This window comes from Rattus norvegicus, chromosome 19, assembly GCF_021556685.1.
Source record: "Rattus norvegicus strain SHRSP/BbbUtx chromosome 19, alternate assembly SHRSP_T2T, whole genome shotgun sequence".
Taxonomy (NCBI): Eukaryota; Metazoa; Chordata; class Mammalia; order Rodentia; family Muridae; genus Rattus; species Rattus norvegicus.
The window spans coordinates 69,395,035-69,417,732 of NC_141552.1; the positions used below are offsets into that span (position 1 = coordinate 69,395,035).

The 22,698-nt window shown below is 48.4% G+C and overlaps 1 protein-coding gene across 1 annotated transcript in view; it reads left to right on the forward strand.

The window, feature by feature from the left end:
* The first annotated feature begins 4,367 nt into the window (after nucleotides 1–4,367).
* Slc35f3 (solute carrier family 35, member F3) overlaps nucleotides 4,368–22,698 on the forward strand; it is a 270,090-nt gene continuing 251,759 nt past the window's right edge. Inside the window, 2 exon segments of the mRNA NM_001431967.1 lie at nucleotides 4,368–4,745; nucleotides 5,089–5,318. Of these exon segments, the coding sequence (NP_001418896.1) occupies nucleotides 4,693–4,745; nucleotides 5,089–5,318 (283 nt within the window). The 5' untranslated portion in view covers nucleotides 4,368–4,692.

Below are 22,698 nucleotides of genomic sequence, written 5' to 3' on the forward strand. Positions count from 1 at the left end.
CTGTAAGACCTGTCCCTTCCACCCGGTACAGTGTCCCTTCCACCTTGCACAGCTCATTGTTAAAATAGGTTCATTCTTGTTGTTTTTCCCTTTGCTCATTTATTGAAGAAATGTTTTTCTGAACAGTGCCTACCCAGGCATTATGATAGATATGAGGGTCACGAAGAAGGCAAAGCAATCTTGGCCTCATAGAATTTTTAGCCAAGTGGAGGAGACGGACATTAATCAAATAAGCCTGTAAATTAATATGTCATAAAACCCCAACAGGGACTGTAAAGGCCACTGTACAGGATGAGAGCCCTGTGTTGGAAGGAACTAGTTCACTCCATCAGGGTCAGACAAAGCCTCCTGGAAGGAGAGACGGAGGGAGGGAGAGACAGAGAGAGGGAGGGGGAGAGAGGGAGGGAGAGAAGGAAAGGACAGAAGGAGTGAGTGAGTGAGGGAGGGAGGGAGGGAGAGAGGCACAGAGGGAGTGAGTGAGTGGAGGGAGGGAAGGAGGGAGGGAGAGAGGGAGGGAAGGACAGAGGGAGTGAGGGAGGGAGGGAAAGAGTCAGAGTAGATGTGAGATGGGTGAGGGTAACAGAGGAGATAGAGGTCTTAGTTGTGCACAGTTTCTAGGCAAAGATGGCAGGGCATTCAACATTCTGTTTTGGAGGCTGCAGTCCATGGACTCTGAAAGGCAGAGGGGATGGAGGGATGGAGACAGCATGAAAGGTGGAGGGTGGGCAGGTGTGTGGGGCAAGAAGGAGGTAAGAAGGGACCTGCATAGACTCTTGGAAGTGAAGATGTTGGCCGAATCACCCCTCCCCCCCTTTCCTTCCCCCCACTCCCTTTGCTCCTTTCCCCCACCCACCCCCACCTCTGCTGCTTTCCAATGTAACCATGAACTTCATTGTCTGTTCACTTTCCACTTGTTGTGAGAAAATACTCTGACAAAGGCGACTTTAGAGGAAACGGCTCATGTTCAAGTGTGTAAGCCCATGGAGGAAGTGAGGTCGAGGAGGCAGGGTTTTGAAGCATCTGGTCACGTGACATACATAATCAGAAAGCAGAGAGCAAATGAGCGGTGGTGCTTAGCTCCTTTTCTCCAGTCTTGGCAGCTCAGGGTCCCGGCTAGGGAATATCACCACTCTCAGTGGGCAGGTCTAATCCAGACCACCCATCCCCCACAGACGTGTCTGGGGTCCCTTCTCCCAGGTCACTAGATTTTGTGAGGTTAACAATGAACTCTCCAAACACATTCCAACCGCTCTATCTTTCTTCTCTAATGACTTCCACACTCTATCCACCCCTCCTCTTCCTCCTCCATGACTTGCCCCACCCTCCACATTCTCTCTGTGTCCCCTTTTGCTTTCTTCTGCACCTACAGGCAAATTCTGCGTTTTCAGCGTTATTCTGGTTCCTAACCTAAGAAAGCATCTCTGACACCTTTGATACCGGGCTCCTTGCCTCCCAGGTGAGGGTTGAGGTGTGGTCCGTTGCTATGTACTGTGATGCTAAATTCTGTATCCCAGGGTCCAGTTGCCTCAGGAAGGGCAAATTCGCATGCACGCCAGCTTTTGCCGTGTAAACCTTGTTCCTTAATTTAGACTATTGGTTGAATAAAGATGTCTGTAGTCTGTAGCTGGGCAGAAGAGAGGTAGGTGAGGTTTTGATTCCCAGGCTTGGGGTCTGAGGAGAGACAGCAAGGAGACAAGGAAGAAGTCGTCCTGGGGTAGGCTGATCATAAGCACATAGATGTGAGGGCTGGCCTGTTGGAATGGGAGCAGCCCAGGCAGAACATGGCAAGTGATAGCTTGGTTTTATTGACAGGGAAGTAGACAAATCAGCACAGAGGATTGATACCTGCCTACCTCTAGTCATGCGAGGCTTATTATAAATATGAAGGTTTTGTGTCTTTTATTTGGAAACCAAAGAATCGAAGGTGTGGTAGAAAACACCAAATAGTATTTACTGCAACAGGTGACAACTTGGAAATACACCCCTCAGATTCTAGGATCTGTGCAAGGATCAAGGCCCACATGAGTCAGTGGCAAGTCTTCATTTCCATGTTTATTGTTCTGCAGGCTCAATGAGGGGAGAAAAAACATTTGTCTCATTCGTGTTTCCAGTCTCCTTCCCAGACCCCAGCACATGCCCTGTCCTCAGTAAATGTTTACTTAGTTCGATTTTAAAATGGATATCTATCTAAATATTCTGAATATTTCAGGGGCGCCTGGATATTTTCAGAAAAACAAATCATACTCATGCTAGAAAAATAAAATCACATCCCAATAAACGGATGTTTTAAAACTTTGTGAGTTCAAGTTTTATTTGCTGGTAGGAAGGATAGCTATAGAGTATTGAAGTGATGGCTCCAACAGCCAATGGTACTTGCTGCTTTTGTAGAGGGGCCTAGGTTATGTACCCAGAGCCCACATGGCAACTGACAAGGACCTGGGGCCTTCTTCTGACCTTCCCCGGCACTGCGTTCATGTAGGCAAACACATGTACAAAATTACAATAAATAAGCCTTGTTTTTCAAAGGCTGTAGAAACCTATAATCTATGCAGATGATCCTCCCTGTTAGGGAATGGCATTGATTAGGCTGACTCACAAAACTGTACTCTCTCAGAGGAGTGTAATCATTGAGGCCTATTATGAGTAGAAAACGTTCAACTCCTGACCTCCTTCGGGTAATGACTATAATTGTTTCTGACACCGGATGCTTCTGGAATATCTGGCTGTCACTGTCTTGGTCCCCACACTGAAGTCACTAAAAGATGAACCGAGTGCCAAGGAACCCAGATGGGGCTGCCACCTGGTCCTTTCCATTACTGACCCAGAAACCCAAGGGAAGGGCAGAGTCTTGAGACAAGAATATGCATTCATGATGCTCAAAGACACCTTGGTTGTTCACAGTGCATTCAATTTGAATTTTGTTTCTTTCGTTTGATTTTGTATTTATGCTTTTAGGAGTCCTGTAAACAGTACTGTGTTTTTGTTTCAAATTCTGATTGTCTACTGTAGGCATATAGGAAAGTGGTTAAGTTTTGTACGTTACTCATGAACCTTTCGGCCTTTAAAAAAACTAGTATTACTTCTTGTAACTGTGGCAAAATACTACCAACTCATGGAAGAAGGGTTCATTTTGGATACAGTTTAAATACATACCATTGGGTTGAAAAAGTCTTGGAGGAAGGAGTCTGAGGGAGTCTGAGACAGCTGGTCATGCAGTATCCACAGTCAGGAAGCACCTGGTCACATGGCATTCACAGACCGGAAGCATCTTGTCACGTGGTATCTACAGACAGGAAGCAACTGATCCTGTGGCATCCACCTTCGGGAAACAGAGAAAGATGAATGCATTTGTGCAGTTCATTTTCTCCTTCTCGTTCAGCCCAGGACCCAGCCAAAGACCCATGGAGTGATACTGCCTGTATCTGAAAACTCCCTCATAGACATGCCCGAAGGTTTGTTTCCATGGTAATTCTAACATCAAACTGACAATCAAGATCGACATGACAATTATTAATTATTTTGTGGTCAACTCTGAGACTCTCTACATCGGCATGGCTGTCATCTGCAAAGACAACTTCATTTTTCTTTTATTTCTAACTAAATAGCAGCCCTCGTCTTCCCTTTCTTGTGCAGTTTGTCTAGGAGTCCAGGTAACATGCTGAGTAGGTAGCCCTAGATTGCCTCCCAGCCGGAAACCTGGAGTTTCTTACCTGTTTGTAGCAAGTTTCAGCAAATTCTTTTTATTTAGCAAGTTTTAGAAGTGAGTTCCATTCTATTTCTAGTTCACTGAGGAACAATATATCTTTTCCTAAAGCAATGCGTAAAGTAGAGCTTGCAATGTTATCTCTTGGGGGAAATGTATCTCACACTCAAAAAAAAAAAAATGTAATAGAATCTAGCTGTAACTTGTAGTAGCCATCCAAGACGTGATATGACTGTCTTTTCCCCTATACATCTCTGTATTTTTTGAATTTGCACTCAGTGAAGAAGAGTGGTGGTGGTGGTGGTGGTGGTGGTGGTGGGGCTAGGATGGCTTAGGAACAAGACATGAAAACTGATTGGAAGCTAGGTAAAAGGACAGTCTCTGCAGAGGGTACTGAAGCAGTAGTGCCCTTTTCCTTGCGCTTGTGAGCTGAGGACCAGACTTGATTCGGCAGTTGCCCCCTATTCTAAATAAGCCACTCTGGGTGCGCTGTGAAATGCCAGGTTACTTTGCTTTTTGCTTTCATAGTAGCACCGTTCTTTGGGGTGGCGCGCGTGTGCGTTTGTGTTTGGGGTGGGTGTTGGGGGAGAGACCAAGAGACTCACGTGTCAAAACCAGAACGCCAGGACCGTGACAGGTCCCGCGCCCTAAGGTTGCAGAGCTCGCAGAGCCTGGCATACACGGGGCGGTGAGGATCTGAACGCGCGCCCCCGCCTGGTCCACGCGCGTCGAGGCCGCCACAGCCTCTCGTCCCGGTGGCTCCGGAGCGCACTGCCGGGCGCGCTCTCCGGAGCTTGGGCGTCCGCGACTGGCGTCCTAGGGCGCCAGCGGTGGCAGGCGAGGGGCGCGGCGTTGCTCTGCCACCCGCTCCCAGCAGCGGGCGCGGGCGTCCTACGGGCGTCCGGACCTTCGCCACAGCTGCGGGGAGCTCGGGCCGCGGCTCCCCGGGCTCCAGCCTGGGCGCCCCAGGCCACTCGCTGCCGCCGCCCATGGGGATCCGAGAGTTTCCCGGCGGCGCGCCCAGGGCCAAGAGCATTGCTGTGTGAGTAGCGTTGCAGGCGCGGGAGGGCAGCGGGCAGGTGGCCCCCCCGGGCATCCGAGACCCTGCATATCCTGCACTGATGCGCTCCTGGTGGGAGGGAGGGACAGAGGGGCGATCGGCTGTGTGCGGCGAAGCCGGAGAAGTTTCAGCAGCATTTCGGGCCACTCACCCTTGCTCACATTGCCCAAGGCGCCCAGGGCAGGGCGCGGGACCCGACGCCGAGGTTCCTGGGAGCAGGGTACATGGCAAGCAACGCGAGGGGAGCAGCCATGGGTCTTCACCAGTCCTCACTGACATCTCCTCCTCTCTGCCCTTGACTCACCCCGCCTTCCCGCGGCCTCAGTGGCATGAGGAGGTCACCGGACGTCAGCCCGCGGAGACTGTCCGACATCAGCCCTCAGCTCCGGCAGCTCAAGTACTTGGTGGTGGACGAGGCGATCAAGGAGGATCTGAAATGGTCGCGTTCTGTGGAGGACCTCACCAGCGGACCGGTGGGACTCACGTCCATCGAGGAGCGAATCCTGCGCATCACAGGCTACTATGGCTACCAGCCCTGGGCGACCAGCTACAAAAGTAAGACCCCCTACGTAATTCCCTTGCCCACTGGTGGTCTCCACGCCGGAGACACAACTGCTAGGAAAGTGCACAGGGAGGATCCACTGAACCCTCTCTCCTACATACAGATAGGCAACTTTGATGAAGAGACCTGCCTGGAGGCACTTGCGGGGGTGGGGTGGGGTGGGGGAGCGGGCGCGGGGATGTGGGGACTTTCTGTTACATTCTTTCTGACACCTCTCTGACTCCTCTCTGACCTGTGTCTACTTTTGAGTGATTCCGAGGGCTCGCCTGTTGTGGCCATCCGTGAGAACTGCTTCAGAGAACTGGTCTGTGTGGGTTTCTGATTGCATCCTGGTGCAATTAGTTCAGGAGAACTCAACCCTTGGGCCTGGATTTTAATTGTGTCTCTCTAGAGAAATGGTGACGATTCGTTGGACCTAGCTCTCTGTCTCTTTGCTTTAGGATCGTATGGGTCCTAAGAGAAAGGATTTTGTTCAGCTCTTTCTAGATATTCGAGTTTCTGGAAGATGAGTGCTTGGGGCCAGGTCGGGGTACCTCAGTCGGACTTCACCCTGAGCCTCAGCTGATGACCTTGGCTGCAGTGGTGAGGCATGAAGACATTTCCTGTATAGGCAGGACTGATTTGGTGACATCTATCTTGTCTTCTTTGGAAGATAGAGATTCACCAATACAAAGTCAAGATATTCTTTGAGATAGTACCAGGGTCCCGTGTTATGCCTCCGTAGTTAGACACTGGGAAAAGATTGCAGTTCACTCCCTCGGTGGGTCTGAGAAGGAAGCATGACTCATTCATTTGTAAGAAAGTCTAGACCAACAGCTTGGTAATTCCGAAAGATTTTTTTTTTTAACCTTTCGTTGCTCGGAGTTACAGCATAACGTATTGGTTTTCCCTTAAGGGAAGACATTAGACGTTTGTTTGGTAATTTAATAGTATTCACCAGTAAGAGTCTGTCTTTTTTACATGAATTATTCTTAACACCTTCAAGCCCAAGCACCTGGCTTTGGGCTTGTCTGTTTTGTTATTTGCAGTAAAGGGCACGGTATTTGATTTCAGTGGCCTGACCTGAGATTAAAGGTCTGTGACGATCATCGGTAACTCAGAACAAAGCTTTCTTGGTGCATCTATATCCTCTCCACCACCCCGTCTTTGGTTCTGCCACATGGTTTGGCTTCCCATTGCAAAGGGAAGTCGTCACTGAAAACCTCTCAGCAAGGATTGGAACCTTTCAGAACCCAGCCTTCCCTAGGGTGTGGAGGGGATCCTCAGTTTTCCTGCTTTCAGAACTTCAGTTAGACAATAGATATTCCACGATTCGTGTCTCCATTCTCTGCATCTATAACTAAGACAATGCTGTAAATTACAGGCTCCTGGAAGTCATCGCTCAGCTCCTGAAGTCATGATAAGGTTTATTTTTATGGTTCTCTTTGTGTCTGGCTCTATGGCCTTGTGCTGAGGTTTGCGATTTTGGGGAGCTAGTGAGCAGCTTTTGGGCATGGTGATTGTCTCCAAACATACTTTATAATAAGACGTAAGAAGGGTCACGTGGAACATAAGTCACCGTGACACCAAAAATATCATTAAACACCGTCTTCCCAAGGCGTCTCTGAAGGAATAACTAAGAGAAGCCAAGGGTACAATGGTTCTTGCCCCCTATAAACGAACTCCTCACTCCATCCATTTATTCTCTCCTTGTGAGGGTTCTTTCTTCTTCCAAGGTATTTCCTCGCTGCTAAAATGCTTTAGGTGACAAGTGACATTTTGATGAATTAATTGGCTTTAAGTTTAAATTTAGAGGCTCTGATGTTTTATTCATGCAGCAGAAGAGGGGTTAGGGCCAGAGCTCTGCTGTTCACCATTTCTACCCAGCTCCAAAAATAATAACAGAGGCATAGCCGTCTGGGCCACCAGGTCGTTGCTTAGTTTGTTGCCTAATACATGAACTCAACCAACTAGAAGAGTCAGTGATCACAAGGTAAAGTGTGCGTGTGTGTGCATGTATGTGGGGTATGTGTGGTGTGTATGCTTATGTGTGTGCATGTATGTGCATGTATGTGGTGTGTGTGCATGTATGTGAGGTATGTGTGGTGTGTGTGCTTACGTGTGTGCATGTATGTGGGGTATGTGTGGTGTGTGTGCTTATGTGTGTGCATGTATGTGGGGTATGTGTGGTGTGTGTGCTTATGTGTGTGCATGTATGTGGGGTATGTGTGGTGTGTGTGTGCTTATGTGTGTGCATGTATGTGGGGTATATGTGGTGTTGTGTGCTTATGTGTGCTTATGTATGTGGTGTGTGTGTGTGTGTGTGTGTGTGTGTGTGCATGTATGTGTATACCTGTGGGCACAAGCCAGAGGTGTCATTCTTCAAGTAATGTCCACTTGTTTTTTTTGTTGTTGTTGGGTTTGTTTTGTTTTGTTTTGTTTTGTTTTTGAGACAGGGTCTTTTTCTCTCTCTCACACCCACATACACAAACCTAGAAATTGAGTAGGCTAGGCTGACTAGCCAGCAAATCCCAGCAAAGTCCCTGTTTCCACCTCTCCAGTGCTAGGATCTCAGACAGGTGACATCATATCCTGCCTTTTTATGTGGGTTCTGGGGATTGAACTCAGGCTCCAGTGCTTCCAAGAGAAACACTTTACCAGCTGAGCTCCTAACACAGACTTCTTGATTCAGAGCTTTCATTTAACCCTAAGCCTTTGGGCCGTGGCATTGTTGATGTTTTCTAGATATTCTTTGTTGTGTGGGGGCTGCGCAGTGTTGAGCAATATCCCTGGCCTCTGCTCATTGGATGGCAGAAGATTACCATTCCTCCCCCAGTTAGCAACCAGAATATTTCTAGGCACTGCCAGACGTCCTCTGTGGGGTGAGCCTTCGGTTCAGAACTACTTAGTTACTGGAGCCCTAAAGCTTGCATACCATGCAGGCCATGGGCAAGGAGCAGCCATGCCTTCTGAGTTCCGTTCTTCTCCCCTGTCATCTTGGATCATTACTTGGGGTTTTGTGTTGGGGCAACACTTAATAAGCAGCCTTCTAAAGACTCCAGAGAGTCAGATCTGCTTTACTCGTGATTCATCTACTTGCCCTAAGTTGATGATAGTTTGTAGTGAGTACTTCAGTGTCTCTTAACAACATCCTTGCCTCCCTCCCTCAGGCCAGAGCTGGGGGGGGGGATGAGGAACTGGTATGCCTTCAGCCATTTCACTTTGCTTCCTTCCCCGAAGTAGACATGGATCGTGGGAGAGAGGTTAGATAGGAAGAAGGGGCCCACAGTTGGAAGGCCCCGTGTTGATGTGGACAGACAGTTTGCATCACAGCGTGGTTGCGAACGGGTAGCCTTTCTGCCCAGGGAAAGAGCACATCTTGAGATTCCCTCCTGGTACTTCCTCACTTAGCAGGCACTTTGGGGAGACTCATCCCGTGACAGGACGCAGAGCCAGGTAATGGAAGACAGGGCTCTAGCATGGGTGCCTCTTTATCCAGAAGCAGCAATGACACAGCTTGCCTTAAGCCAACAGCTACAGTCAGGCCAGTGCAGGAGCAGCTAAGAGCTAATGCCTACACCAGGCAGGGACATTTCGCTTTGTCACGGGTTCCCCTAATGGCTTCTGAATGGTGCACTCTCAAACACTTTCCTAATAGAAACACTTTTTAGGAATAGCTTTGTGGAGAACAAGCTCACGCTTCACTGTGCAGAAGTCTCTTCTGGGTCTCCTCACAAAGTGCCTGCCCTGAAATGCTCCAAAGAGGGTTGATCTGGCTTTTATATACATTCATTGATACGGCACAGTGCTTGCATGTTGAGATAAAAATGATTTGATTTTAGAATATGCCGATGGGTGTAGTTTTGAGTCATTCATGGGGTGGAAGGCAAGCTAGTCTCCACAGGCTACCCCTCTCTAGCTCCCTCCTGCTAGCTATGAGCATTGTGCACACAGGGGATGAGGATGGAGATTTTCTGTTTGAACCTTATGATATGTAGGGTTCGGGAGGACATCTGTTAAGAGGACACTGTTGTTTCTGGGTTCTCTAGGGCCAAGCATTGTGGTGGCTCTGTATGTGAGTAGAGGGCATATGGGAAGACAGTCTTCTTGATTGCTGTTATGCTGTTCCTGGAAAGACGTGGATAAATGTTTATTCACCCAGATATGGAGCCAGTGACAGGCTAAAGTAGCCATACTGCTGAAGTCCAACTTAGCAAACCAGTGGCTTTATTGAAAATTCTCAAAGGAGTGTGCATCCCCAGAGCTCTCTGCAGAATTTGCAGGCAGGTCAACAGGTCAGAGACTCTCTTCCATGCCCTGGGTTAGCCTCAGTCTCCTCAGCCACCCCCCTCTATTTCTATAAGGTTGAGGGAGAGAGGCTTTGTAGCATCTGCTCAATTTGAGGGACTTCCTGAGACTTATGAGTTGCTCACTTCTTGGGTCTTAAGAAACTTCCTTCCAGATTTCCTGCATTCCGTAAGCTCCCTTTCAGAACTTCTCTAGTCTCAAGGAGCTTCCCTCCAAGATGGAATGCTTCAAGTCAAGAAGTAGCTACTTGACACTATTTCAGACTGATGTGTGTGCAGAGGCTGCCGGCAGAGCTCCCTGAAGAATGAGATGTACAGTATGGTTGAGGTCACTAGAGCACAGCTTCTGTGTGGTCTGACCCTTCAGAATAACACCAATGAGGTTGGCAACTCAAGACTGACACACTCTGAGGGACTGAAAATTGGTTTGTCATATTTGTTCTAGAATGGAACTGATGATGTAGAGTATAGAGGTAGAAGACCTAGAGTTGGTGGCAAGTCTGGGATTGTTAGCATTTTCTGATATGTCAGTACCTTGGTCAATGTTCTATTGCTGTGAAGGGACACTGTGACCATGTAGCTCTGATAAAGGAAAGCATTTAATTGGGGCTTGCTTACAGGTTCATAGGTTTAGTCCAATCATATCATTGCGGGAAGCATGGCGGCACACAGGGGCAGACATGGTGTTGGAGAAGGAGCTCAGAGTTCTACATCTAGATCAGCAGGCAGCAGGAAGAAAAAGACACTGTGTCTGGCTTGAGCCTTTGAAAGCCCAGAGTCCACCCATAGTGACACACCTCCCCCAACAAGGCCACAACTCCTAATCCCTGTCAAGTAGCACCAGTCCCTGATGCCCAAACAGTCAAATCTGTGAGCCTATGTGGGTCATTCCTTGTCAAACCACCACAGTCAGAGAGTAAATTTGGTTCTCTAGTAGCTAGCTACCTGCGAAGGTGTATTTGAGTTTTGAAAATTAAACGTAGAACCCAAGGCTAGGGAGAAGGCTCAGCCAGCTCAGCGCTTGCAGAGCAAGCATGAGAACCTCATTGGAGTCTCCAGCACCCATGTAAAAAGCCAGTCGTGATAACACACGTCTGTAATCTCAGCACTGGTGAGGCAGAGGCAGGAGGATCCCTGGGGTGCGCTGGCCAGTTTACTCTAGTGGTGACCTCCAGCTCAATGAGAGATACTGTCTTTAAAACAAGGCAGAAGATTCTCTAGAAAGACAGAACTTACACAATGAATTTACATAGGTAGAGGAAGGGGATTTGTTAAAATGGTTGCCTACCAATGGAAGGTCCAAGAATCCGGTAGTTGTTCAGTCCGTGAGGCTGGATGTCTCAGCTGGTCTTCAGTGCATTCCAGAGTCCTGAGGCAATCAACTCTAGTCCCAGTGAAGGAATGGACTTGCCCTGCCAGGGCAAGCAGGCAGAGAGCAAGCCCTCCTTCCTCCAAGCCGTTCATTCATATAGGCTGCCAGCAGGAAGTGTGGCCCAGATGAAAGGTGTATTATTCCCGTGTCAAAAATCCAGATTAAACGTTGTATCTTCCCACTTCAAATGATTTAATTTAGAAGAAAATAAAATCCCTCACAGGTGTACCCAGCCACATGGGTTTTAGTCAATTCCAGACATAGTTGACAACCAAGAATAGGCATCACAGGATGATTACGGAAGACAGCCAAGTGAAACGCTGGCCTCCACATACGCATGTGTGAAGACACAGGCAGACATGCATGCACACACACAGACACAGACACACACACACACACAGACACACAGACACACAGACACACACACACACACACACACACACAGACACACAGACACACAGACACACAGACACACACACACACACACACACACACACACACACGTCTTTCCAGTAAGTTCCACACTTTTCAGCTCCTTCAGTTGGTAGGTAACCAGGCATCACCAAGTCTTCCAATGCAGTGAGGGGCTCACTCTCATCTCTACAGAAATAACCCCTACTCCCTGCCCCCACCCCAGCTTTCCCATGGTCTCCCTGTTTGGGAATCTCTCCCAGGTCTCATACAAAGCATGGGTTGATCCTCTCTCTATGTTGCTGGAAACATTCCGGTGAGTTTTATTAAAAAAATGAACCTGTCTGTGTACAAGCCATTGGACTTGGCCGAATCCTGCCCTTGGTGTATAATATGCTCACATATAGGGCAGCCCTACAGCAGAGGGGACACCTGCAGGTCCTTCAGCACGGTTAGAGAGGAGCAAGACATTCAGGAGCCCAGCTGTGTGCCATGCCATGTACCAGTCACTCTCTACTCTAAACCTCTGGTGTTTCCTCTATAAAGTGGGGCAGGGAAACAAGCTAAGTCTGGACTGCATGAGGACCACCAGACCAGTTGTTCACGAAGACCTCGCCAGCTCACAAAGAGACCCTACCTGCCCCTCACCATGTCTGCAAGCCAATGGTCTCCCTGCTAGCCAGGGGGATTAGCACAGAGTCAACTTCGGTGCCACTGCTTCAACCTTGCCTCTCTTCTTCAATTTGAGTCTGAAGACAAAAGTCATACAGTTAGGCTCGGTGGTTCTCCTATCGTCCCAGATACTTGACAGTCCGTCATAGGATCGTTACCGGAACCCAACAGTCTGAGGCCAGCCTGGACAACATAGAGAAGCACCATTAAGAATCAAAACAAACCTAGAGGCTGTGGTCATGTCTGGGGTGTTTTCAGGAATGGAGGAGATGTCTGTCTGTGTGGGTAGGAAGCAGAGGAACCTGGGCCCACACGGAGATATCAGCAGATGCGTGGGGCCGAGAGATAGCCACGCTGCTTCCAGATCTGTCTCCCTTTTTTTCTCTCCTGGATGAAGGTCACGTTGAAGCTCCTCCAAGCCCCACGGTACCATTGCTACAGCCACACCCCACCCCTTGACCCCGTGACCTATGAGCAAAGGGCAGGTTGTATTTTGTGGGGCTGCGGGCTTCTCTCTGGAGAAGATTCCTGAGCTATTCTCCCCTCAAGTCCACGTAGGAGAAGACTGGTTACACCAGCTAGGTTGGATTTGTTGCTATGTCGTGAAAAACCCGAGGGAGGGAACGTTTATTTCAGCTCTTGAAGGCTCCCGCCATCATGGCAGAGTATTTGAGTGAGTGGCAGAGCAAAGCAGCTCACATCATGGTCCAGGAAGAGAGCAGAAAGGATTCCACACAGACCCCCATGGGATGGTTCTCCCTTACATTCAGGACTCTCTCCTTAATCCTCTCTGGAAATGAACTTCCTCAGTCTCTTGGGTGATTCCTAAGTCAAGTTGACAGTGACAATGGGAATCACTTGTACTGAAGAGTGTTTCACCCACCGGAAGGAAGAAATTACTGCTGGCTGCTGAAGTAACTTAGTACAGAGTCCCAGGCACCATGGTGACACTCAGATACCACAAGTGGAATACGTATTTGCTTCTCTCATGTCAAGACACACATAGGTGTGTGTGTGTGTGTGTGTACATGTGTACCTGCGGGTACTTATTGAGGAGACCAGAGGTCAATCTCAAGTGTCATTCCTCAGGTACTGTCCACCTTTGTTTTTGAGACAGTGACTCTTACCGGCCTAGAACTCATCAAGTAGGTTAGTTTGGCTGATCAGAGAGGCCCAGAGATCCATCCATATGTCTCCATGTGTCCTCAGTGCTGAGACAAGCACGCTTCACCACACCCTGCTCTTTTACAAGGTTATGGGGATCGAACTCGGATCTTCGTGCTTGCATAGCAAGCTCTTCACTGACTTATGTGTCCTTTCCTGACTTCCCAGTCTTACAGGTGTTTTCCCCATGATGTTCTGGTCCGCTTCAAAGGTCACTATGCATCCATCTGTAGAATGGGGGAGCGACTACAGAACAGAAAAGGACCCTACAGTTGGGAGGCTGGTACATCTTTTATTCAAAGGGTTGTGCAAAACCCTGAACAGTGCCTGGGGCATGGCCACACTTGTTTCTTATTTGCAGCATGGGGTAGCTTTGGTGTCCAGTGTTTGAAGCTGTAGTGGGTGGGGAGCTCCCCTCAGATGGTTCGTAGCCCAGAAGATGCAGGCTGTGTGGGACTCCTGGGATGCTGAAGTATTTATTCAGTGTAACTTCTCAGATAGTTTTCCCATGACATTCAAATCTCCTCCTAGTCAGCATGCTGTGTGTCGTCTCCGATACTGGACTAGATAGGAATCTGTTAGGAAATTATTTTTTTTATCCTCCTCACTATCTCCTGGCAATAACATAGTCTATAAAAACCTGGTATGTCCTAAACGTTTTATTCAAATCAGGGAGGAAAATGCTTCCTGGTGTCTGCCAGCGTGGGTCTCGTGTTTCAGAAACCGAGCTAGCTCATTTTTAATAAATACATAAAATGGAATCTTCTTTCAAACAGTGGACACGGTTCCGACTGTAGATATGAGCGAATCATGTTTGGGCAGCATTCTGTCCCTGTGCACATGCGGGAGTTTAATGAACAGTTTTCACCATGGATGTTCATTGTATTGGCTTTCAATACCAAGGAATGACTCCTCCTCCTCTTCTCCTTCCTCCTCTCCCTCCTCCCATCCCTCCTCCCCCTCCTCTTCCTCTTCCTTACTCTCTCCGTCATTCTCAAAATTCACCTAACAGGGTTGGGTAGAAGACTCAGTTGGTAAACCGTTGGCTGCACACTCATGAAGAAACATCCAATGTCAACCTCTAGACTTCTCAGGCACACATATACACATGCATGTATACATACACACACATACATGCACACACACATACATGCATATACACACACATTCATGCACACACATACATGCATATACACATGCATGCACACACATACATGCACACATGCATGCACACACATGCATGCACACACATGCATGCACATGCATACATGCACACACATGCATGCGCACACATGCATGCACACACATACATGCAGACACACATACATGCATACATACATGCATGCACACACATACATGCAGACACACATACATGCAGACACACATACATGCATACATACATGCATGCACACACATACATGTACACACACATACATGCACGCACACTGAGTAGGACACACACCTGTACATATGGGCATACACCCACACACACACAATTGCCTGAAGAGTTCTGAAGGTTGTGCAAACACTGTAAACCAGGATAGCAAACTTCAAGAGCTTATCCGAACCGTTTCACTCTCTCACAGCTTATCAAATATTGAATAGGAAATATTTCAGATGGTATCTGTTTTTATGCCATAGATATATTTTCAAAGTCGGTAGTCGGGTACATATAAAATATTTAAGTCATTGGAGTTAATTCTTTTTTTTTAAGATTTATTTTATTTTGTATGTGTGGGTGTTTTATTTGAATATATTTCTGTGCACCATACATGCATTCAGTGTCCTCAGAGGCCAGAAGGGGGTGTTGTATCCTCTGGAAAGGAATTATAGAAGGTTAAGAGCTGCAGTTTTGGTGCTGGGAAGCAGACCCAGGTCCTCTGCAAGAGCAACAAATGCTCTTAACCACTGAGCCACCCCTCTAGCACCTACAGTTTATCCTTTACACCCGGGGAAAGGCGGTGCTGTGCGTGTATAAATGTGTTTGTTTTTTGACAATGTTTTATCTGGTGTTTAATCTCAGAGGACATTTGAGGAGTTTCAGTGTGGGATCAGGAAGTAGAAACAAGGAGTATTTTCTGCTGTGCTGAGTCTAAAATGTCCCCACAAAGGCTTGTGTGTTCAAAACTTGTTCCTTCGGTGAAGGGGCCTTTAGAAAGTTACTGACTCATGGCAGCTCTGATTCAGTCAATGGTTGGACTAATCTGCTAATAGGTTTACAATTTGGTGGCACCATTGGTAGGTACAGGAGACTGGGTGGTAGAGCCTGAATGGAGGAAGAGAATAGCAAGAATTGCCCTGGAAGGGTGTGTTTTACCTGAGGACCCTTTCTTCTCTCTTCCTCCTGCCGGCCAGGGAGAGAGGAGCTTTTCTCTTTGCCTTTCTGCAATGACGTTTCCGCCTTACCAGCAGTCTAAGGACAGTGGGGCCAGCCACGCATGGACCTCAGACCTCCCGAACTGTGAGGCATTCGTTAAAGCATTCTTTCCTTGGGTATTTGTTACTGCAGCAGAAAGCTAACACACACACACACACACACACACACACACACACACACACACACACACACACAGTCTGCCTGGCTGCAGCATCACCATTTTCTGCTGAGAGCCATGCAGAACATTGACTGCATGGAATTCCAGATTCCTCTTATGGGGTGGTTCTTCTGTGAGTCCTCTCAAAGCAGGCGAGGTAATGGCCTATGAGCATCCTTCCCTTGCACATGCTCAGCCGTTTACTCACAGATCGGCCCACTATTTATCAACGCTCGTTTCTTCAGTCATTAGAAAATCCCCCCTGCTTCTACAGGATACTAATTACACCCATTCCTAAAGTCGCCACACACCGTGTGCGAGGTACAGCCACCCTTCTAAACCTATAAATCAGATTGGCTCCCGTGCCTTCTTCTCTTGCCTTGAGCCATCTCACAAGTGTGCCACATGCCTAAGAATATTTTTTAATATTTCCCTAAGAATCTTGGGGTTAATTTAGATCAACAATAACAAACCACAAACTAATCTCTATAGCCTACATGTAATACAACATGACGCCCTCTTATAGGGTCCGTCATAACTAGTTAGAACTGGTGTGGAAAAAAAGGATTAGAGGGACATAGGTAGGTAGGGAAAGCCAGTGGGTTTCCCTGAGATGACAGCTTCTTGTTTGAAGAAAAGATTGTAAGGACAGATGACAGAAAGGCATGGGCGTGGGTATCTAACAGAACAAATGAGAAAGGAGAGATCCAGGGGCTCTATAACAATCCAAGCCAGGGTCCAGTCAGCAGACTTCCAGATTTAGGGCCCTTTCCATCCCTTTCTCCCTTCTACTTCATCTTCTGCCTTTCTCCAAGGTTTAGTTCTCCATCCACCCCATGGATCAAGTTCTAAGGTCCCGTAGCCCCACCAGCACTCCCATTACAAGTGAAAGTTTAAACTTCAGTGAACCCCTTTTCTCTTTTCTTCTGTAAATGTTCTTTCTTGTGCTGGAACCAGAATTCTAATCTGTTAAAAGAGTCCCACCCCCTGAAAATCAGGCATATTTCTGTTTCCCATGAAATCGTGTAACAACAAAGACAGTCAAAAGACTGGACCAAGCAATTAAATGACATTTTCCTTCCTGGCATTCTAGCTAGCCTGAGCCCTGTTTCTTTTTTAACCAGGGTCCTGATAGGAAGAACACCAATGGTTACTCAAGCAGGCTGAGATGCACTCTCAGTGTCACTGCTCTGTGATAGACACCTGAGCATCCTCTGTTCATGCTTTCTCCAGTTCCTCTAGGGGAAATCCCCACACAGATGTGATCCTCTGAAGGGATTCTAATGTTGGCCCTAAGAACAGAAGTACTTCTCCAGTTCCTGGGACTGGATGGGAGGGGCGTTTCTAAGTACACGTCTGTGTTCATGTATCTTGGAAACCCAATCATCTCTGATCAGCAGCTCCTTTCTTTGGCTAATCCTGGAGTCAGTTCTACACAGGCGCGAGGGTTCTGGGACCAGCAGACTTAGCTGAGCTCTGGCCAGCGCAAAACACAACTGGGGTTCTCAAGTTGCCATTTACTGGTCTTCCTTCTGTCCTGCTGTTTGCTTGCTTCTTTTTCTTTTCTTTGTGCTGAGCACATGGGAATCTAAACCCATAGAAAGCTGTGTTTCAAGGGAGACACTACCTTATCCTGGTCACTAAGGGACATAAGGTCATTGGCATCATGACTTCTCTGTACCCTGAATTTCACCATGACTTTTACACTTCTATATACAGAGGGTGGCGGTGTAGGCACTGTGATCTGTTGACCAGTTGGAAACAGGTAAGAGGGCAAGAAGTAATAAATTAGATATCTTGCCAGGGGTTTGTATGTAGGAAAGGTTGCCTTGTTTTCTATGTGGCGTGCCTGGGTTGCTTTCAGGGAACTATTAAAGAAACAAACCCTGGATCCTGGAGGCAGTTTGGAAGAATTGCTTGCTGCGTCTTATTAGAATTTTTAAAAGCAGGGTCATCTCCTTGGGCTTCAATAACCATGAGTGTGGTTTTAAGGGAGAATGCCCTCTTCCCTAACCGGTGAGGGATGACGACAGTTCTGCATAAACCAGCATCAAGACAGATCCACAGCACACAGAGAGGTGCAGCCACAAGTCAGCATCTGGTGAATCTAAGCAATAAACACCAAACTTCCCGGCAATGGGAACACTTTCAGAATGAAACTGTCATCGTCCCAATCTCTGCTGTAGCATAGCTCAGGTGTGTCTGGGGACAGGAGGCTGTACATGTCTAACTGGGGTTATTATATCAAGATCAATAAGAAGAAAAAAACCTGGGAGAACGGCATGACTTTGTCAAGCTGTTCCCTGGGAGAAGAAAGTTTATACCACCCGCCGCCACCATACCGCCACATTTCAGAAGGACCGTGGTACTGTCCTCAGTCCTGTGATGAAACACCCAATAAAAGCAGCTTAAGGGACTAAGACTTCTTCTGGCTCACAGTCTGAAGGTACAGTCCAGGGTGGCGAGGAAGTCCTTGGGGCAAGAGTCTGAGGCAGCTGGTCACATGACATCCACAGCCAGGAAGCATCTGGTCACAGGGCACCCATAGTCAGGAAGCATCTGGTCACATGACATCCACAGTCAGGAAGTGGCTGGTCACATGACATCTACAGTCAGGAAGCATCTGGTCACATGACATCCACAGTCAGGAAGTGGCTGGTCACATGACATCCACAGTCAGGAAGTGTCTGGTCACATGACATCCACAGTCAGGAAGCATCTGGTCACAGGGCACCCACAGACAAGAAGCATCTGGTCACATGACACCCACAGTCAGGAAGTGTCTGGTCACATGACAACCACAGTCAGGAAGTGTCTGGTCACATGACATCCACAGTCAGGAAGTGTCTGGTCACATGACATCCACAGTCAGGAAGCGTCTGGTCACAGGGCACCCACAGACAGGAAGCATCTGGTCACATGACATCCACAGTCAGGAAGCATCTGGTCACATGACATCCACAGTCAGGAAGTGTCTGGTCACATGACATCCACAGTCAGGAAGTGTCTGGTCACAGGGCACCCACAGTCAGGAAGTGGCTGGTCACATGACATCCACAGTCAGGAAGCATCTGGTCACATGACACCCACAGTCAGGAAGTGGCTGGTCACAGGGCACCCACAGACAGGAAGCATCTGGTCACATGACATCCACAGCCAGGAAGCGTCTGGTCACATGACATCCACAGTCAGGAAGTGTCTGGTCACATGACATCCACAGCCAGGAAGCGTCTGGTCACATGACATCCACAGACAGGAAGTGTCTGGTCACAGGGCACCCACAGTCAGGAAGTGGCTGGTCACATGACATCCACAGTCAGGAAGCATCTGGTCACATGACATCCACAGTCAGGAAGTGGCTGGTCACATGACATCCACAGTCAGGAAGTGTCTGGTCACATGACATCCACAGTCAGGAAGTGGCTGGTCACATGACATCCACAGACAGGAAGCATCTGGTCACATGACATCCACAGCCAGGAAGCGTCTGGTCACATGACATCCACAGACAGGAAGCGTCTGGTCACATGACATCCACAGACAGGAAGTGTCTGGTCACAGGGCACCCACAGTCAGGAAGTGGCTGGTCACATGACATCCACAGTCAGGAAGCATCTGGTCACATGACATCCACAGTCAGGAAGTGGCTGGTCACATGACATCCACAGTCAGGAAGTGTCTGGTCACAGGGCACCCACAGTCAGGAAGTGTCTGGTCACATGACATCCACAGTCAGGAAGCATCTGGTCACATGACACCCACAGTCAGGAAGTGGCTGGTCACATGACATCCACAGTCAGGAAGTGTCTGGTCACATGACATCCACAGTCACGAAGCATCTGGTCACATGACATCCACAGTCAGGAAGTAGCTGGTCACATGACATCCACAGTCAGTAAGCAGCTGGTCACATGACATCCACAGTCAGGAAGTGGCTGGTCACATGACACCCACAGTCAGGAAGCATCTGGTCACATGACATCCACAGTCAGGAAGTAGCTGGTCACATGACACCCACAGTCAGGAAGTGGCTGGTCACATGACATCCACAGTCAGGAAGCATCTGGTCACAGGGCACCCATAGTCAGGAAGTGGCTGGTCACATGACATCCACAGTCAGGAAGCATCTGGTCACATGACATCCACAGTCAGGAAGCAGCTGGTCACATGGCACTCACAGTCAGGAAGCAGCTGGTCACATGGCACTCACAGTCAGGAAGCAGCTGGTCACATGACATCCACAGTCAGGAAGCATCTGGTCACATGGCACTCACAGTCAGGAAGCATCTGGTCACATGACATCCACAGCCAGGAAGCGTCTGGTCACATGACATCCACAGTCAGGAAGTGTCTGGTCACATGACATCCACAGCCAGGAAGCGTCTGGTCACATGACATCCACAGACAGGAAGTGTCTGGTCACAGGGCACCCACAGTCAGGAAGTGGCTGGTCACATGACATCCACAGTCAGGAAGCATCTGGTCACATGACACCCACAGTCAGGAAGTGGCTGGTCACATGACATCCACAGTCAGGAAGTGTCTGGTCACATGACATCCACAGTCAGGAAGTGGCTGGTCACATGACATCCACAGACAGGAAGCATCTGGTCACATGACATCCACAGCCAGGAAGCGTCTGGTCACATGACATCCACAGACAGGAAGCGTCTGGTCACATGACATCCACAGACAGGAAGTGTCTGGTCACAGGGCACCCACAGTCAGGAAGTGGCTGGTCACATGACATCCACAGTCAGGAAGCATCTGGTCACATGACATCCACAGTCAGGAAGTGGCTGGTCACATGACATCCACAGTCAGGAAGTGTCTGGTCACAGGGCACCCACAGTCAGGAAGTGTCTGGTCACATGACATCCACAGTCAGGAAGCATCTGGTCACATGACACCCACAGTCAGGAAGTGGCTGGTCACATGACATCCACAGTCAGGAAGTGTCTGGTCACATGACATCCACAGTCACGAAGCATCTGGTCACATGACATCCACAGTCAGGAAGTAGCTGGTCACATGACATCCACAGTCAGTAAGCAGCTGGTCACATGACATCCACAGTCAGGAAGTGGCTGGTCACATGACACCCACAGTCAGGAAGCATCTGGTCACATGACATCCACAGTCAGGAAGCATCTGGTCACATGACATCCACAGTCAGGAAGCAGCTGGTCACATGGCACTCACAGTCAGGAAGCAGCTGGTCACATGGCACTCACAGTCAGGAAGCAGCTGGTCACATGACATCCACAGTCAGGAAGCATCTGGTCACATGGCACTCACAGTCAGGAAGCATCTGGTCACATGGCACTCACAGTCAGGAAGCATCTGGTCACATGGCACTCACAGTCAGGAAGCAGCTGGTCACATGACATCCACAGGCAGGAAGCAGAGAGAGGTGAACGCTAGTGCTCAGATCCCTTTCCTTTCTATTCAGTCCATGACGCCAGCTCATGGATGGTGCTGCCCACATTCAGGCATACTTTCGCCTGAGTCAAGCCTCTCTGGAAACAGCCTCACAGTCTCCCCTAGAGGTGCATCCTCTAGCTCCTTCTAAAGATGAATACAACCATGCCTACTTCCCTCCTGACCCCTGCCTCTACTTCCCTCTGGACCCCGACAAGTCACCATCCCTCAAACAATGCAGAGACACACTGCAGATTGCCTGGTTCTTTTAATGAAGGAACTCTACTTTTTTGGCAATTTAGACCTCTAGCCCATCTCACCAGCTGGTTTATCTTTTCGTGCCCTTAAACAAAGAAGCATGTCCAGACAGGACCTCACAACTGTCCCCACTGCCTGGCCACACTCTCTCCTTCACCTGTGTGCATTGCCTTTTCTATATTTTTAAAGAATATTTATTTTTATGTGCATTGATTGGGGTTCTGTTTTCGTATCTCTGGGAAGGCGCCAGATTCTCTGAAACTGAAGTTAGTTGTAGACAGTTTAGCTGCCATATGGTTGCTGAGACTTGAACTTGGGTCCTCCGTGCTCTTAACCGCTAAGCCATCTCTCTAGCTCTGCGTTGCCCTTCTTGACCTCTCCCCTTAGATATCTCCCTCTGCTTTCACGGTGTGATTTCTACTGCCATGGCCCATCCTGGAGCCACACTCACACACCTAGCTCTGGCTTATTCCACCTGACATAATGGTCTCCACCTCCACCTATTTTCCTGCAAGTGACAGAGTTTTATTCTCCTGAATAAAACCCCACCATGTGTACACAGATGTGTACACTCATGTGTGCTGCATTTTTTTCATTATGCATTGATCTAAGCTGGTGCCATTTCTCAGCTGCCGTGACCAGAGAACCAGTAAGCAAACATGTGTATTTATTTCTGTGTGTTAATTTGTGGGATTGTCTTGAGATAATTTCTTAGAAATGTAGTTCATGAGTCAAAGGAATGGGAGTTCATGTTACTGGTGAGAAACTCTTAACTTTACAGTTTACTCTTCCACAGCTCCTCATCTACTGGGCACAAATTGATTTTCCATCCTTCCCTCCAGCTTCTGCCACCAGGAACACTAGCCTGCTATGCTTCCATTTAGCGTAGGCAGCTGAAATAGTCAGGGAGGCAAATTGTTCTCTTTCCATACACCTTATATGGAGGTAACTAAGGCGCCAAGTCCCTGAGAGATTGCCTCTCCCCAGTTTCTGTAACTATGGTATTCCTGCCCCTCAGTGACTGTGCTGATATTCTCATCATTCTTCGAGGTACATTAGGAGCCTTTGCAAGAAGCCTGCTTCACCAGGGTGGTTATGCTAACCTTGCTGCTGAATCAAGCATGCAGACCTGTAACCACAACTGTGGCTAAATAAATAATCATTCAATTTGATGCGATGCCATCCCTCTACGGCAAGATAAGTTAGTGAGTGCTCCAGAAAGATGGGCTCACCTTGCAGTGTCTCAGGCTTCTAG